General features: G+C 46.8%; 1 protein-coding gene across 1 annotated transcript in view; it reads right to left on the bottom strand.

Moving 5' to 3' along the window:
• The window catches only part of LOC8039588 (mutS protein homolog 4), a 107,669-nt gene that overhangs the window by 49,526 nt on the left and 39,242 nt on the right, over positions 1-18,901 (bottom strand). The window contains exons 9-11 of the mRNA XM_029991622.4: positions 14,861-14,980; positions 9,338-9,404; positions 2,210-2,385 (exon numbers count right to left, since the gene is read on the bottom strand). Coding sequence (XP_029847482.3) covers positions 2,210-2,385; positions 9,338-9,404; positions 14,861-14,980 — 363 coding nt within the window. The remainder of the gene's footprint in view (positions 1-2,209; positions 2,386-9,337; positions 9,405-14,860; positions 14,981-18,901) is intronic.

The following is an 18,901-nucleotide window of genomic DNA, read 5'->3' as shown; positions in this document are numbered from 1 at the left end:
AAACCCCACGACAATAGCTTGGCCACATCAAACGTATGCAGAATGACGGACGTCAAGAATCTTCATTTGGGTCGAGACAATGCCAGCAGGAACCACGATTGTACCCAAATCAATGATAATTCTCAAACAGCCTTTGAGGTTTATCCTAAATAACTTACCTTTGATTACAGTATAGACCACTTACAACGTAACCGCTTATAGTGCAGGACCGGGTATAACGCGGTTTTTTTAAACCACCGGTTCGCCTCCCATAGAACTCCATGTAATTACATACCGCTTAAAATGCAGGCGCGCGAAGGGAAATACCGGTTATAATGCGGTTTCTCACACAGCCCGCCGACCGCGCCGACGACCGGAGCAGCGAGCACGCTTCCCTGTGCGACACTAGATAACGGCGCGAGCCGCAAACGGCACTCGCGGGGCAAGGAGGTTGCTCGGAGAAGCGAAGAGAGAGGCTTCATTTGCCATAGCGACGGAAGGACGCACGCACGTGTCGTTCATGTGCGTGCGTCCCTCCGCTGCGTTGGAAACAAACAACCGAAACGACAGACCAATCGCAGGTCGAGAAGTGTTCGCGCGCGTTGCATGCCAATCGCGGGCCGGCGGCTTCTGTCCGCAAACATGGCGTCGGTTGTGGCGTTCATCTCATCGTTCCGCGTAAAAGCGCTATGCTTGACAGTGAATTTTTGTTGTGTGTCGCTATGATAACCCAGCACGTACTAGAAGGGAAGATCCACCTACTCGTGCGGCGATGTGGCGGCGCTCTCAAGACGGCAGAAACGCCCGTGTCGTCGTGTTTGTTTACTTCGGCTAAAGTGGTGCTTACTAAGCATTTGTGTTTTCGAACATCGCCCGGATTTCTTATTTGGAGCATTTCATGCCTGTGCTCAAGTTCAAGGTATTACTGGCGCGTACCGTATGAAGGATGCGAATTTTCACGCGTTTTCATCTCCAGAGAAAAGTGATTAGGGTTAGCAATCCTGAACGCTCGCAACGTCCGTCCGCAACCCGCGACGCCGTTAAAAGGCTGCGCCAGGCAGAAGCCGCTTATTTCTTTCAAAATGTGTGACACACTTGAGAGAGATGTGTACTGGTCTGGTGAAATAAAGACTTTCCTCAAACTAAGCTTTATTTTTCATCTAACATAAAATAAATTCTTTTACAAAGGTAGGTTGTCTCGTGGCATGTATTTTGGCCTGAAAAATTGATGTTTTGGTTATAACGCGGTACCGCTTATAGTGCGGATTTTCGCGACTCCCGCGACATACGTTATATGCGGTCTACACTGTATAACGCAATTAATGCAAAGGTCTGCAATTAAATCTGCCTGGTCTGCCCCAGGCGGATTTCTTCAGTCACGCACCAGTCACTTAGCTGTGTTTGGAGATTTGTGCTTGTGCTTCGTCCTTCTTGTTCCCCTTTTCCAGGGATTATTTTCGTCAACATGCCTTTGACGTTTATCCTGAATAAATAGTCTTTGAAGTTCAGGGAAATCAGCAGTGGTGCAGGAGAGCAGGACTTGGTTCCAAGCCACTTTGCTCATAGCGCCCTCTAATTATCTTTCTGCATGAGGAGCTTCAGAAATAGCGCTCCGGTCACCCCAATCGTTTCTAGTACACTCTAGTTCAACTACTTCTGTTTGAGTGGACTGAGTGAGTTGCATTCCCTCGTAACCGCTTAATACACTGGCACCATCTATCGATTAGACCCAGAACACTTCCACCCTGTTGAAGTCTGGTTCAGCCGGTCAAGATATTTATTTACAAGGAGCAGAATCTAAGCATGTCCGGCCTCCGGGACATGGAGTGCCAAACACTGAGCTGCAAGTCCCGGGAGCCTGCGCTCGTGGCTTGATGGCGCTCTTCATGATGATAGCAGGCTGTCTGCTACGCACCCGATGTATATCTAAACTGAAGGTTTCGCAGTGTTTGCAATATCAAATATATGCACTATGAGAAACAGTCGCTTATAACACTGTCCAAATTATTACGAGCTCACGAGAAAAAATGATGGGTAAAAAATATAAAAACACATACACAAGTCAGATGTGTTTTTTGGCTGCCCAATAGATGATGCCAGTGTGTTAAGCGTGCTCAGGAGCTACGAGGGAACGTAACACGCTTGTGCGCACTAAAATGCAAATCTGCAAACTAGCCTAAAGGCAAAATGGAGTATAGTGGCGCCACTAGTGGAGAGACCGAGCACTCACCAGGCGGTCAGTGGTGAAGGACAGGAAGGTCTTAGTGGCGGCCACCATGACACACGTGTCCGGCAGGACCGGCGGCTGTCCCTTATAAAGCAGCCGAGCATAGAGGCCTCGTGTGGTGGAGTAAGCCAGCTTCACTGGCAGCTGGAGTTCCTCAGCCAGTTCCTTCTCCACCAGGTCTGTACGGGGCACACCATTGTCTATATTAGCCGCGTTTTCTAAGCACCCCTTAAATAGCTCGGAAATCAAACGCTCGGTGTTAAAAAAAATGCTTTACAGCCCTCCGTACAGTTGGTTCGGAAGCTTACCGTGACTGGTCCGCAAGTTCCCAGACTATCTGAATGAGACTACCGAAAAATCCCGTAAGGGCACCCTCCCCCGAGAGATCGCCCATCCAGTTTTTCTGGCTAATATCCATAACATAAAAAATTGCTAGACAATTACATACATAAAAAGTTCTAGCATCACCAATGTTTAGCGAATTTTATTTAGCACTACGTCTAGCCCGTTCAGCCAGACGCCTATGTTCACGGCGCTCTTCATCACAGGGGTGGAAGCAAGCTTCAACTTCTGGTAGCAAGTCTGGAAGCAGCAAAGATGCCCCTTTGGAGCAGCTTTAGAGCAGCTTTGGAGCAGAAAATTTCTGCTTTGGAACAGCTCGGGAGCCACAAAAGTAGAGTTTCGTAGCAGTATAAGTAAATCCTGGAGCCTGTCACCCATGTCAAACTTGGGGCTATAAGCGCAGAGGTGTTTTTCTAAATACAAAAATATCACAACAAAAGAGCATCTCCATGTGATGTTCCAGAACCATTTCCAAACATACCCTTCCCTTAAATATAATTCAGCCGATAACATAAAACTTTCAGCCTTTCCACTCTGGGGAAGAAGGAAGAGCAGCAGAGCTGTAGCTTCTGCTCTCAGCAGCGGCTTTCCAGGTGAGCGATGTGCTCCTTTTTCGCGAGGGAATCTGAAGCGCTCAACGCAGTGGAACTCGAGGCGGCAGCGGCTTCACGGCGGTTGCGAACCCATTCATGCTGCTGCGTACGTCACCGCACTTTCCGCACCTGGTTTTCTTTCCCCGAAGAAAGGGCACGCGGCCAACCCATAGTGAGTCCAAACCGAAACTGATAAGAGCGTAGGAAACAGCGCGCGAAACAGACGAGGACGAAGAAGAAACACACGTGACGGGCGCAGCGCACGTCACGCGTTTCTTTTTCGTCCTCATCTGTTTTGCGCGCTGTTTCCTACGATGCATTCCCACCAACGCGCCCAACTATCCATTCTTCTATGATAGCTGGAAAGGTTGCCGCTTCTATGAGCGACGGCGGCAACCAGACTGGTTGTCTGGTTGCCGCCGTCGTTTATATATGGCGGTAGCTGTCCAGAGATTTGTGTAGGTTTGTGTCGACATTTGTTTGGTACCGGACACGATCCTTGGGAACCTAGCCCTTAACAGCTCCGCTGTAGAAAGCCAACAGCATACTTGCAATTTATCTGAATGGCAGCCATTGAGAACTGTCCTAGAAGTGGGTTGGTCCCTCTTATGGATTTCCAATAGGAGGCATAGTCAACAAAGGAAGCACAACTTAAGCATCATGAAAACAAAATGATGTGCCTATTTAAGGGGGGGACACTCCCTAGGCATGTCTACTTTTGAACTGCTCACTCAATTGGCGTGAAATTTGCAGGTAGTGTTTGTAGCCATATAGAAGGAGGGCATGCAAAGTTTCGGCCCTCTGAACCAATTTTATGAGGTGCTATACCCCCAGAACATAGCTTTGTATGGAATCTGCTCAATGAATCTATCGTTGAGAAAAGGTGTTGATCACCACATATTTTTCTGGTGGAATGCATACTGGAATACTTGTTCCAGGTTACTATGAAATTTCAGAAAATATGCATTTTTCAAATAAAAAAAAAAAAAATGAGTTTTTTACATTTGCCAAGTTTTGCAAATTACAATTTTTCATGCAAAATCTAAGTTCATAGTAACCGGCTCGATAAAATTTCGGCATATAATCCGCAAATAGTTTCCAGTCTTGGGTAGTAACGTGTTACTAGTAAAGCGTTACTGTAATTTCGTTACTTTTTCGGTAACTTGTAACTGTAACGAGTTACTTTTTAAGAATGTAACTTGTAGCTGTAGTTCTATTACTTTTTCTAAGGTAACGATGAAAGTAACGACGTTACTTTTGTCGTTACTTTTCAGTTCTTTATTAATAATATATCATTGAACGAGTATAACCTAGCTATTCCTTGCGCTTTCCAAATTGTCTGTTCCGACATTTTGAGTGTCAGTTGGCCTTGCACAAACTTGGAAATACGTTCTTTCTCGCTGGTCACGACCCGAATATAGCCATGTGTAGATTTGATGAAAGAAAAAAGAAGAAGAATCTAGTTATTTACACGCACGTGCTTGTACTTTGTGACTGAACACTTACATCTTAGTATCTTGAAGCACTATCTCTGTTCCGGGTTTTCTTTTTTTCTGCGAACGCTTTTTAATAGGGTGATTCAACCGTGAAACAACAATACACGCGGAGGGCACTTCGTATGTTTCGTATTTTGATTTGCGCCACTACCCCGGCGCGGTGTCAACAGTGGAGACAAAATTTACTGCTGTTTGCTCAAGGTTTGTTTTTGGCTTGCCGGGTATGGACTGAAATATGTCCAAGGATTCTATGAATCCAGCACAACCGTCAACGAGCCACTAATGTGCTAGTGCTACCAAGGATAGCGATTTTGATGAGAAAAAAGAACTAGCATGGCCGGCGTACAGGGAGTATTTTGCTGTGGTAAAGGTGGTTGCCAACAGTTTGACCGCAGTTTTCAAACTTTGCAATAAGGAGTACTCCGACAACAAGTCTTCGTGTTCGAATCTGACAAACCACATTTATTCGAATTTCGGTCTTTATTCTTTTCATAATATTGACGAATTTTCTAGCTGACCTATAAAGTTCGAATTTACCGCTATGGTGGAAGCCCGTCTGTTTCGTGTCTCTATATATTTTTTTTTTAATTTACGACACTAATTTCGGGAAGCAACTGCAGCTAAATTACAATATAAAGTAAAAAGCATACTTTTTAATTTCTTGCTGAGGGGCGTTTTTTAATTTTTCCTAAAATTTTCGCGTTATAAAAAAGTAACTGAAAAGTAACGTCGTTACTTTTTAAAAGTAACTGTAACGAGTTACTCTTTTGTTGCGGTAACTGTAACGGTAACTTCGCAACTTTTTTTAAAGTAACTGTAACGAATTACTTTTTAAAAGTAACTTACCCAAGACTGGTAGTTTCATACTGAAACGATAGTTTTATTAAGGTGGGATTTGCTGCCGAAAGTGAAGCTGAAATAAACGCACTTGAAGTTTCCCGATGACGCTTTAAAATTTCTTTTTGCGTCTTAAATCTTAGAAATTCTCTCCAACAGTGTAGGTGGTGTCTTCCTCAAACTTCTTCTGATATACTGACATTGCTTTCAGCTATTTTCACTTGTGGATGACGAGTGCTATGCAGTGCAGCACACCAACATATAAAGAATAATTATTTTTGACATTGTTTGCCAGTGCACATTGACAAGACTTTGTGAGAGTGTTCCTCGTTATCCATACATGCCAAAACTCTGCAGTTCTGAATATAAATTTTTTTGATAAAAGATACAATTCAAAGTAGTGTCCCCCCTTAATTAACAACCCAAATCACAAGCATAAGTTGAAAACCAAACCATTTCAAGATGCAATAGTATGGTATGAACTAGCCCAATACTTACTGACTAATTTTCATTATTAGAAAATACAAATGTTCCAAGTCCCTGTTTAGCAAACATAAATGTATTCCAATACTCAATTAACAGAGTTACTCCATTTGATAAAAGTACAAATGCAAAATGTTTAAAACTTAATGATAACATCCCTCCCCATACATATGCGCTTAAGCCCTTACTAGAAAAATCATGACCGAATAGAATAATAATAAAAAGATTGTTTCGGAGATTGATAAAAAAAAAGTGACTGACGAAACTAGCAAGCAAGACGATAAAACAAAAGGTTTTCCTCACAAGCCAATTGCTTGGATATACGTTCTAGCACAAAGGTTTATAGAGCTTGCGTCGCTCAGCACGACATTCCCACTGTTCTCCTTGTCGTCATGCCGGCTTGCTATTTGTGTGCCAGCATGTGTATTCGCCATGTACGTCATTTACAAGAAAGTTTACAGATGAGCAGGGACCCTGGAACTGGGGGGGGCCACGGGGGCTTGAGCACCGGCTGTCATTTTCCAGGGGGTGCTGGGCAATATGCTGAGCCCCCATGCATTTGGCTCAAGGCCTCTCTATACCCCAGGGCTGAATTAAGGTACAGGCTAAGGGGGCTGCAATGCTAATCCCCGGAAATTTGAAAAAAAACAAACAAAGTTGCTAGTCGGTTTTAGTTCAGAACAGCTCAGACCTAAAGGTGGAACAAAGCTAAGAGGAGCTTCTCAGCCCTGATCCCCACACCCTTTTTTTTTTTTTTCTTCGACGGGGAAGCGGTTTTTTTTAGACGAGCTGGTGTTTGTGAGCTCGTTGTAAAAAAACTGTGCCAGAGCAACAAATTGTAAGCGTTGCCTCCCATCCTTTTTGTCGGAGGGAGCAAAGCTGTCGACGTTGGCGGTCCCTTTGGGGTCTCTTCTAATTGAAACCAGACGGAAGGACGGCCACGGAGTTCTCTATTGTACTGGGGCACCCTCGACGCGTTGTACGGACAATTGTTAGTTGGAAGGCAAGCAAGTGTTGCGGAAGGCTGCACGAGCAACATACATGCTACAAATTATTTTTTGTTTTTGGTCTTTTAACATAGTTCCATATGGAAAGTTTCCTCCGAAACAAGTTTAAAACAAGCAAAAAGAAATATTGGTGAACCTCCCGAGGCATTCTTTTCTAACCACTAACAATTGTTTCAACGAGCCGGCTCTTGAGACGTCCCCCAAAAGTTTTCGAGGCAGTGACTGCAAGCAACTGCTTTGGAGACCGTGTCTGATCTCCCAGTGCAAGACACCTTTTCTGCGATTGAGTGATATGATCGCTGCAGTTATTTTTGTGAGCCTCTGAGGTATGACTTTTTATTCTTAGCTTAGAGCAGGGGTGGCCAAACTGCGGCTCTTTGCGTGTTAAAGTGTGGCTCGTGGCTCCCTAGTATTCCTAACACCCCGCCCCCCCCACCTCCTTTCCCGCCTCCCTGCCGGTCACATGAGCACTTCCCCAAGAAGAGAAAAGGAACAAGTTTTAAATTGAGACAGGTTGCGCTTTGGTCCTGTGCTACCGCTACTACATGTACGTACAGTTGGACTGCTTTTGACTTCGAGAGATCTAAAGCAGTTCAAGTTTCATTTATTGGTCTAAAAAGTTCGGACCCCCTCCCCCCCCCTTTTTTTTTTCTGCCTTTACTCTTTCAGACGGCTCTTGGAAGTTTAGTGGTTGTCTTTGCGGCTCTTGGGCCAGGTCAGCCTGGCCACCTATGGCTTAGAGCAGGGGTGGCCAGGCTGACCCGGCCTAAGAGCCGCAAACAAAAGCATGAAACTTCCAAGAACCACGGGGTGGGAGGGGGGGGGGGGGGGGGGGGGGGGCAAGCTTTTGTCCAGAGCAATAAACAAAACTGGAACTACTTTCAATCTCTGTGAGTCAAAAGCAGTCCAATTATGCGTAAAGTAGCAGTAGCACAGGACTACCGAACCTCAACCTGTCTTTCCATTCCAAACGTGTTCTATTCCTTTTTTTTTTTGGATGGGGGGGGGGGGTAGGAGAGGGAGCCGCGAGCCGCACATTAGCAAGCGAAGAGCCGCATGCGGCTCGCGAGCCGCAGCTTGGCCACCCCTGGCTTAGAGTAATATGCCCAAATGGCTGCAAAGTTCTAAAATACTGGACTTAGAAGAAACAAGACCATTTCCAAAACTAATAGAAACATTTTACCCTTAAAACAGAGCATGTAGGAGAGGAGTTTGAAAATACCTCCTTGATTTTCATAAGAGATGCCTGTGAATGTGCCCATAATGATAGAGTTTGCTATATTACAATCACATTTAGTCTGAATTATTTTTTGTATTATTTGTATGCAGAAGTCTGTTAGTTCGGGACACGAGAGTTCAGTTATTAGAAGAGGGTGGACGAGGCAGTTTGAGCCCTAAATACTTTAGCCACCAAGATTACTTTGTTGTATGTTTTGCTTTATTGTTCAAGTCCCCATATGTAAAATGTGAGTAAATAAATGAATTGATGAGATGATATCGGGTTGGAATGTGATGACTTTGAAGAGGCGTACTTGTCCTAGTCTGAATGTATGAGCACACGGTATAGGTAGTGATAATAACCCTTCTATAAACAGTAAAATATTCATGTTTCATATTCATGTAAATTGACCGCTAGCCCCCCCCATGTAAAATACACTTCCGGGGTCGCTGCAGATGAGTCAACCAAATATCGCTTTTATTGTTACTTTTACGACACAAATGAGGAGGGCAGAAACGGTCTCAGCAAAAGCGAACACCCTAACAGGCAAAGAAAAGTATGCCACATGTGTATGTTTAATTTTGTAGAGCAATTATCGCTGAATTCCCAGAGATTCAATGATAGTGAACGCTTGCCAGCAGGCTCTTAGGTATGTATATATGCCGCAAAGTCCTGAAAGATCACCCACACAAAATGAAAAGAGAAATGGCAAAAAACATAGGACAAGCTGTTCGAAAATGCCATAGCAGAATTTTATAAAAACAAATTGGTGATAAGCACGGGGGAAAGGGGGGGGGGGGGGGGGGGGGGGTTTACAAATTACGTGAAACGAGAAATGTTAGACTTTAAAGTTCCCTTTTTTTGTCCCTCACCACAGTCACGGTAACACGCTCCTAGTGTGTCGCCCGTCCATGATGCTTCTTCATAATGCTCGTTCCTGATGGTCCTTTTCGACAGTACTTCATAATGATTTTCTCAAAAAAACGACACATAGAATGCTAAAAGTGGCTCGGGAAGACTGTTGATCGTATGAGCATCCTTGAACAGATATATGTGTTCCTCTTTCTATTATTGGCGGACCTTTTAGCACAGACATCTAGAAATGGTCAGAAAGACAGGCTGTTGGGTTAAGAGCAGTTCACTTTGACAAGTACCTTGAATGTCCTGGTAGGTCTCCGAAAAGGTCCTCCGGGCAATGTCCAGGAGGCCGTTGACGTCTGGCTGCACACAAAAGAGAGTCAGTGTTGCCCGCTGCAATGGGCAGCTCTACCACTCTTACTCAGCCCAAAAATCATGTTTCGTCAAAGTGTGGGGCAGGCCTTTGAAGTCACTGGGATGCAGATAAAGTGAGTGTCAGTGCTTTGAGCTACACTTCCAAAGAGCAGTTTGTGTGCAATCCATGATCATCCCACAAAAACAAGAGGACAAAACACGCAAGTATAAAATAGATGTACACTTGGGCAGTTTTGACGTGCTAGATTTTATTCTCTTACACTCTTTGCTATTATTTTCGTTACGGCTCGCTTACATTTGTTTGAATCTCCGGAAATGTTGGGATTTTGAAATCCAGAAAGACCTACCACAATCTTAGCTTCACCTCAGCAAAGGTGAAACCAATGCTGCTCGGGTTTGTTGAATTCCGAAGAGAGAGGTGGGGTGTAAAACTGAGTTCTACCCTATTCCAATAAATTATATTCAGAGTGCCAATACTGACAGCCTGATTCTCACCACATTTATGTAGTTGTGATAATTTTTCTCGGTCATATGTTCAGCTCGCGTCAACGTAACAACTAGCATCATACCAGCCAGTTCAGTTCCCGGTCATATGCTGCAAGAACGCTCTTGACTGTGACATTGGGCACCAGTGACTAAAAGGCTGTGCCAGCAGAAGAAGATTGATTATGGCTTGAAATGAGTTAGCAAGTGCATAAAATTGCAATTATGGTAATAAAAGACTTCCAAATGAAAAAAAAAAAAAAGCATTTTGTTTTAAGAACATTTTCAAAAGCCAATGATTCTGCTAATCAGAGCTCTCCTCTTGCACTGCCTGTGGTGAAATCAGTGGTTTCATGAGTCATGCACGCTTTTCTCACTTTTATCTTTCGTAACCATGGGGGGAAAAAAGAACACTATTGTTGGTGACAGGTTAAGAGTTCAGGGGAAGCTGATCCCACCTCTTTCCACTTTAGCAGAGCGAATGCTGGAGAGGAGGCGACCTCCTTTCCAGCGTTCGCTCTGCCAAAGTGGAAAGAGGTGGGAGGAGCTTCCACTTTACTCTCTTGTCACTGACTATACACGTTTGCAAGTACGGCCTCCGGGCGCCGCCATCTTGCTCGCTTAGGGTGCGCTTGGGCGCAGCCATAATCCGATTGGGATGCCTTAGCAAGGTGTAGTAATCGGATTATGGCCGTGCCCATGCGCACCCCAAGTGAGCAAGATGGTGGCGCCCTGAGGCCGTACTTGCAAATGCGTATAGGAGTGCATAGGAGAGATCAAAGTACATAAAATGTATGCGCACTCTAACACTGAAAAGCACCCCTGGAGAAGGCCAGAAAATGCTTATTTATAGATGTAGCCAAAACTATATGTAAGAGGTATACCAAAGCAGAATTTGGCAAACAGTTGGATTCTGTTATCTGACAGGTAATTTTTCGAGCCTAATTATTTCGAACCCATGGTATATAGAAATATTGGCTACTTTGAACAGTCAAAATATCCCCTTCAAATGCCATGTAAAAAATGTATGTGCCTTGTGCGTCTATACTGAACTTCACAACCTGAGACATTTGATACATCAAACCGCACACCGCGCCCCTGGTAGGCATGCTTTTCCCGTACACTGCCGTCGCTATGCTGTTTGTGCGCACTGAGGATGAACGACTCTGGCCATGGGCAGCGAAAGGTGCAGAGGCAGAAAGGGAAAACCACACTCTGCCTCGACTCGTTAGCCAAAAGAAAATGTTTTCGGCTAGTCGAGTGTGTCCACAACAAATGTACAATCCTGCTTTGAATGCCTTTTGCATCTTTTTTTTTACCTTTTTCTTTTGCCACTTTTGCTTTGCTGTTTTTGTTTTGGCTTTCGTTTGCTGCCTAATTTTTGCGTCAGTTCTTTTTTAACACAGAATGCATTATATAGCTGGCACTTAACCATACCAATGGTTAGGTGCCAGCAACAGTAGTCAACAGGCCGACTGCCAGCTAAATGCTGACACAGCACTCGTCTCCTCACTGACTCGACACCAGTGACAGCCGAAATTCTTCCTTGAGTGCCTTCGTGTCACTCCCGGCGGGGGCAAGATATCATCTGTTCAGACATTGGCACTCTGCTCCATCAAGCGAGCGCACTCTGGGCTTCCCCAGCGAATTAGCGTAAGAGAGAGCAACAGAAAAGTAGAGGAAAAATTTACACAAGCTTGATCATGCTGACAGAGACTGGTAACCACAGAATATAAGATTAGCCTTTCAGCAAAGAAGAGGACGTCTGGACAGCACCCATACCTCGGCAAACCTCACTCATGAGGGCCCTCACTCACCCTCATCCTCACAGGTGAGGTGAGGGTGAGTGAGTTTCTGAACCAGGAAAATTCATGAGTGTGAGGGTGAGTGAGGGCCGTGAGGGCGGTGAGGGTGGTGAGGGCGGTGAGGGCGGTGAGGGCGGTGAGGGCGGTGAGGGCGGTGAGGGCGGTGAGGGCGGTGAGAGCCGTGAGGGTGGTGAGGGCCGTGAGGGCGGTGAGTGCGTGAGGGGTGTGAGGGCCATGAGTGCATGAGGGCAGTGAGTGGCATGAGAGACATGAGAGGCGTGAGGGCCGTGAGGGTGGTGAGTGCATGAGGTGTGTGAGGGCCATGAGTGCGTGAGGGCGGTGAGTGCGTGAGGCCCCCTTCAGATCGAGCATCTTTCTCAGCAATTTTGGTGTTAATGACGGGTTGTTCTCTAGCTTTCCCTAGATCGACACGAATTGCTGAGATCGGGTCCGGCTCGAAATAAGCAAGCAACTCGAAGCAAATCGAATACGTTTGAAGCGGCTGCATCCAATCAGGGACGCAAAAGTTTCACGTGATACCTCGTGCCGGTGATGATGACACCGAAAGACTTGGTTCTGGTTTGAAATCAATCGTTTTTGGGAAATACAGTATAGACCACTTACAACGTAACCGCGTATAGTGCAGGACCGGGTATAACGCGGTTTTTTTAAACCACCGGTTCACCTCCCATAGAACTCCATGTAATTACATACCGCTTAAAATGCAGGCGCGCGAAGGGAAATACCGGTTATAGTGCGGTTTTTGGCAGAGCCCGCCGACCGCGCCGACGACCGGAGCAGCGAGCTCGCTTCCCTGTGCGACACTAGATAACGGCGCTGACGGCGCGAACCGCACGTAGTAGGCCCTAGCCGCACGCTGCACTAGCGGGGCAAGGGTGTTGCTCGAAAAAGCGGGCAGAAGCGAAGAGAGAGGCTTCAGTTGCCTTAGCGACGGAGGGACGCACGCACGTGTCGTTCACGTGCGTGCGTCCCTCCGCTGCTTTGGAAACAAAGAAACAAACAACCGCAACGACAGACCAATCGCAGGTCGAGGAGAAGTGTTCGCGCGCGTTGCATGCTCTCTCCTTTCCCCCCCAACCTCTCTTACAACGCTTCTCCTCCTCCTCCTCCTCTCCGGTCGCGGGCCGGCTGCTGCTATCCGTAAACATGGCGTCGGTTGTGATCGTCGTCGTAGACGGCGTTCATCTCATCGTTCTGCGTAAAAGCGCTATCCTTGACTGTGAATTTTCGTTGTGTGTCGCTGTGATAACCCAGCACGTAGTACTAGAAGGGAAGATCCACCTACTCGTGCGGCGATGTCGTGGCGGCGCTCTCAAGACGGCAGAAACGCCCGTGTCGTCGTGTTTGTTTACTTCGACTACAGAGGTGATTTCTAAGCATTTGTGTCCTCGAACATCGCCCGGATTTCTTATTTGGCGCATTTCATGCGTGTGCTCAAGTTCAAGGTATTACTGGCGCGTACGTATGAAGGATGCGAATTTTCACGCGTTTTCATCTCCGGAGAAAAGTGATTAGGGTTAGCAATCCTGAACGCTCGCAACGTCCGTCCGCAACTTGCGACGCCGTTAAAAGGCTGCGCCAGGCAAAAGCCGCTCATTTCTTTCAAAATGTGTGACACACTTGAGACAGAACTGTACTAGTCTGGTGAAATAAAGACTTTCCTCAAACTAAGCTTTATTTTTAATCTAACATAATAAATTCTTTTACAAAGGTAAGTTGTTTCATGGCATGTATTTTAGCCTCAAAAATTGATGCTTTGGTTATAGCGCGGTACCGCTTATAGTGCGGATTTTCGCGACTCCCGAGACATACGTTATATGCGGTCTACACTGTAAACTGTTTCAGAAAGGTGCATTAGTATTCTTAACGAGATTTAAATGCAGAAAAACACGTTTATAACGCGTAATTGTGTCTAAATAGTGCAATAAAAATAAAATTATATGTTGACGATGGCAAATTGCAGCAATTGGTTGCTGCGTATGATCGCGGGCGGCCCGTGTTGCTGGTGTTGCGACGTAAAGTTTCTGGGCGAAATTGCCCCATCTGAAGCTGGCCTGAGTGGCGTGAGGGCCATCAGTGCGTGAGGGGGGTGAGGGGTGTGAGGGTCGCAAGGGCGGTAAGGGGCGTGAGGGCGGTGAGTGGCGTGAGGGCGGTGAGTGGCGTGAGGGCGGTGAGTGGCGTGAGGGCGGTGAGGGCGGTGAGGGCGGTGAGGGGCATGAGTGCGTGAGGGCCGTGACGGCGGTGAGGACCGTGAGGGCGGTGAGGGCGGTGAGGGCCGTGAGTGGCGTGAGGGCGGTGAGTTTCGTGAGGGCCATGAGTGAGTGAGGGGCGTGAGGGCCGTGAGGGCGGTGAGGGGCGGTGAGGGGCGTGAGGGCCGTGAGGGCGGTGAGTGCGTGAGGTTCAGTGAGGGTGAGTGAAGGGCTGAAGGTGAGTGTGACTGTGAGGGCGAGGGTGAGTGAGGGGCTGAAGGTGAGTGTAGCTGTGAGGGTGAGTGTGAGTGAGGGGCTTAGGTGAGTGTGGCTGTGAGGGTGAGTGAGGGCGACCTAAAATGCCGACCTCTGACAGCACCGCTTATCGAAGATTCATTCTCATTTCTAACACACGCCGCTAGATTGTGCAGCATAACAGAGGAAAGGCCGCGAAGCGTGTGACCGCGCTTTCGCACGCTGTGCAAATAATTTTGTTTTTGCGTGTCTTGACCACCAATCAGTTGGCAAAGCACTTGGCTCACTTGGTCGAAATTCTTTGGTCACGATTATAGGGTTGACCCTTAATTTTTGACAACATTTCCGGAAAAAAAAAGGTTGAGTTATTATATTCAAATAAATACGGTATGCTCTAACAAGGTTTTACTGCATCTAGCGGTTCTCGGGTTTTCTCTATTTGGTAAGCTCCCATTTTTCACGACCTTCGGTACTATTGGAGACGCGCAAAAAGTTCAACTGGAGCTTAACTAAGCGTATACTTTTGTATATCAAATTATCAAACTATTTTACGATCCCCTTTGAATTCAATATATCCGTGTTCGATTGTATTTATATTTCTAATAAAAAAACCATCAAATGCTAATTTCAGGCTGCAATGGCCAAAGTCTCAAGAATTTCTACACCGCATGCTTACTCAATGGTGCATCACCTTTATAGCATCGCAGAGCTGGAGCACCTTCTGCCACGAGTCCCTGCGGTATTTCACGTTGCTATGGGTCACCACGCCGGCGACTTCGCCCAGCCGAGCATAGCGATCGTTTTGCAGGTCCTGCAGAGTGCCAAGGTAAAAAACAAAACAACCTTCCTCAGCAGTGCTGAAAACCTTTCTCTTCACACTATTTGTAAATAAGAGAGGGACCTTCCATACGAAGTTGGAGGAGCAAGGTCATTTTCAACGAGCACAAAAGTGAGCAGAGGGGCGACTCGACGCAGAGTTCTCAGGTATGGCTTGCTCGCCCAAGACCATCTGGAAAGGTTAGAAAGAGCCCTTACCTTCCTCCGCAAGAGCGGGTCGGCCCTTAGCAGATCCCCTAGTGGAACCTTGCACCCCTCACAAGCAGATGACTGAAGACATGTTCTAGATCCACTTGAGGACACACTCTAAAACCTCATTCATCTCAACTCAACTAAAAAAAAGAAAGAAAACCCAAATCACTTTTTAAAAAATAAAAAGATCCATCAGTGCATTTTTAGGGAATGTGTTATTAGCATGACCCTTGGGAAACGCCACACAATGCTAACGCTGACCCCTTCACTTTTCCGTTTTGGCTTTTTTGATTCCTCTATTTCTTGCTGCCTCTTTTTGGCCTTGTTACGGGGTCAGTGTTAGCATTTCCCAAACGGGGACGTGTGTGGCATTTCCCAAAAGTCATGTTAACACTGATTTTTTTTCACCCCTTTTCTGTATTCTGCCTCTCAGAGTATGTTGACACCCTTGGATACGGTCATCCATATCACTCGTGGAAAGAACCACATCCATACCACTCATGAAAGGAACCGCATCCATCACTCGTGGATGGAACGGCATCCATCGTTTTAACTACACACATATCACAGCCCACGCACCACTACTACGGAAAGCCAAAGGCAAGAACAGCTGGTGACGGCAGAGCGGTAACTGAGCACGCCCGCTTTCCACCGCACAGTGGTGCCACCTCCTCTCTAGCTCCGTGCCAGCTGTGCGACGACGCTCCTTTGACAAAAGTGAAAATACTCTTTTTGACAAAAACCCGGCGGTGTCTGTCAGTTTGTCATTGCCGGGAAGAGAGGGAGAGGGTGGCACGTGCTGACGTCAGTGCTTCGGACCAATAGGTGCATCGCATGCGTCACCCTCTCCCCCCCACTGACAAACTGATAGACATGGCTAGGTTCTGGTCAAAAAGAGTGTTCTCATGCGAACGCGTTTAAAACAAAAACAAGACCAGTTTAAAACCACACTCCCCCTCCCTCCCCCCCCTCCCCCCCGTCAGGGCAAACAGTAGAAGAACACGACAACAAACTTCGCCTGGTTCTAAAGGCCCTCCAGGATGCCGGACTGACCCTGAATGGAAAGAAGTTTGTGATCGGTGCAAGCATCCTCAAGTTCTTTGGACACGTCTTCTCAGCATCGGGCATCACTGTGGACCCAGCCAAGGTAGAAGCGGTCACTCGGATGGCCCCACCGAGCAATCCGTCTGAGGTCCGAAGCCAATTAGGTATGGTAAACTACAGCAGCAGGTTCATCCCAAGACTAGCGCAAATGGCCGAACCTCTCCGAGTGCTGACTCATGCCAAGAACGCAAGAATGTCTTCAAATGGACCAAAGAGCACCAAGAGGCTCTAGACAAGATCAAGATGGAAATGGCTGCCAGACATTCGCTCGACTACTATGACGACAACAAACAGACACATCTTTCATCACAGATGCCGGTCCAAGTGGACTGGGTGCCATGCTTACTCAAGAATCAAGAAACGGTAGGCTCAGCATCCTGGCCTACTATAGCCGAGCACTCACGCTGACAGAACAACGATATCCCCAGATCGACAAAGACATGTTGGCAATAGCATCAGCAGTGGAACATTTCAGGGTGTACCTAGCAGGAGGAGTCTTCACAATCAAAACAGACCACAAGCCCCTAGTCTCCATCCTCCAGAATCCAAGTGCGAAGCTGTCAGCCAGGTTGGGATGTCTGAATCTGAGACTGCAGCAGTACAGCTACAAGGTAGAACACATCCCTGGAAAGAACAACCCCATGGACTACTTGTCAAGACAAGTCCGAGACTCTGCCTTTGAGTCCAAAGAAAGCAGAGCCACTCGAGAATATGTTTGCTACGTGTCCACCACGGCTGTGCCAAAAGAGATGACAATGGAGGAGGTGGAGAAGGCCTATGATAGAGACCCACTCATGCAGAAACTGAAGAGCGCCATCCTAGAAGAGGATAAAAGGGCATCAGACAAGATGTGGGGAGAAGAGACATTAAGGTCTTTCGTTCACATCCGTCAAGAACTCACTGTCACTGACAACGATGTCATCTTGAGAGGCACGAGGCTAATACTCCCAGAGACTCTACATCTAAAAGCGATAGAAATTGCTCACAGAGGACACCAAGGTGTCGTGAAGACTAAGCAGCTCATTCGAGAAAAAAACTGGTTCCCTGGGTTGGATAAGAAAGTACACTCGGTGGTGAAGAACTGCCGAGCCTGTCAGAGCACAGTGTCGAAAAAGAAGCCACCACCACTCAAAATGACAGATCTTCCTGCTGGTCCTTGGCAGGCATTGGCAGCAGAATTTGCAGGTCCCCTTCAAGAAGGAAAGTATCTCCTGGTTGTAGTGGATGAATACTCACAGTTTCCTCTGGTGACGTCGCTGCCATCTCTGAACACTGAAGGAGTAACGTTAAAAATGCAAGAAATGTTTTCCGTTCACGGCCTGCCGCTGAGCGTCAAGACTGACAATGGACCGTCGTTCTTCAGTCAAGATTTTGCCATGTTCATGGCTGAAAACGGAATAAAACACCATAGGGTGACACGGCTGTGGCCACGTACAGGCTAATGGGGAAGCGGAAAGATTCATGAAAAACATCAAGAAGACTGTCAAGGCAGCGACAGTAGAGGGGAAAAGGTGGGAAACTGAACTGCAAGAGTACCTGCTGAACTACAGGGCGACGTCACAAGGGACAACAGGCCTCTCTCCAGCAGAACTACTCTACGGGTGGAAAATGAAAACGAAGCTCCCTGAGTCACCACCACAAGGAATGATGGCCAAGTGAGAAAAAGAGATCAGCTCAAGAAGGCACAGATGAAACTGTATGCCGACAGGAAACGCCACGCTGTGCTTCATAACCTTCAAAAAAGGAGATTACGTGCTACTGAAACAGCCTGTGACTCTAACACACGAGTCCCAATATGACCCAGACCCTTATACGGTAACACGTGTACAAGGGACAGCTATAAATGCAAAAAGAGGTGGCAAGAGAACGATTCGAAACTCATCATTCTTCAAGAAGATTGAGAAGACTTGTGAAGTTGCAACTGACAATGACTTTGACAATCCAATTAGAGACACTACGGTCACAAATCAAGACGATCGACACGCTGACACGAATGCTCCTGGTGACTCCATTGGTCCGCTTGAAGCGACCCCTCGAGCACCGCAAAGACAGCTGCCAGTCCGATCAACAAGGAACACGAGACCACCCCAGTTGAAGGATTATGCAGTGGAGTTTTGCTGAGGTTTCTTTTTAAAAGCAAGAGAAAATGTGTCGAACAAGCAAACCAGAAGGCGCCACATCCCGCTATCCGGTACGCGTTAGAAGAGCCCTAAAGGTCAGGGGGCGACGCAGGGCAGAGATGGATGGAGGTGCGTAGAAGACAGACGCACAAGGCTTACGTTATGTGAAATAAAGTTAATCAGTTTGGTTTGTTACCTGGTTGTCTCCCTCGGCATTAAGAAAATGCACTACAATATGGAAGAAAGGAGGAAAGGGGAAGAGGGGCAAGAGAAGGGGGGAGGGCAATAGGATCCACGGATTGTGTCCTCTTTTCCTGGGAGTACGGAAGGCCAACGCCAGCCCACTTCGTAGTCACTGTTCGGACGAGTTTCGCGTGCCCAGAAAACGCAGAAATGCAAAAAACGGAAAGCGATGGAGGCCTACGTCCAAGAATTTGATGATTTTGAGGTTTTGTGTGAAGGTGCAAAGAAGCTCCTTG

Source organism: Ixodes scapularis, unplaced genomic scaffold (assembly GCF_016920785.2).
Source record: "Ixodes scapularis isolate PalLabHiFi unplaced genomic scaffold, ASM1692078v2 PGA_scaffold9__187_contigs__length_104089568, whole genome shotgun sequence".
In the NCBI taxonomy this organism is placed as follows: domain Eukaryota; kingdom Metazoa; phylum Arthropoda; class Arachnida; order Ixodida; family Ixodidae; genus Ixodes; species Ixodes scapularis.
Note: the sequence above shows the minus strand (reverse complement) of the source record. Positions and strands in the feature narration are given on the sequence as shown.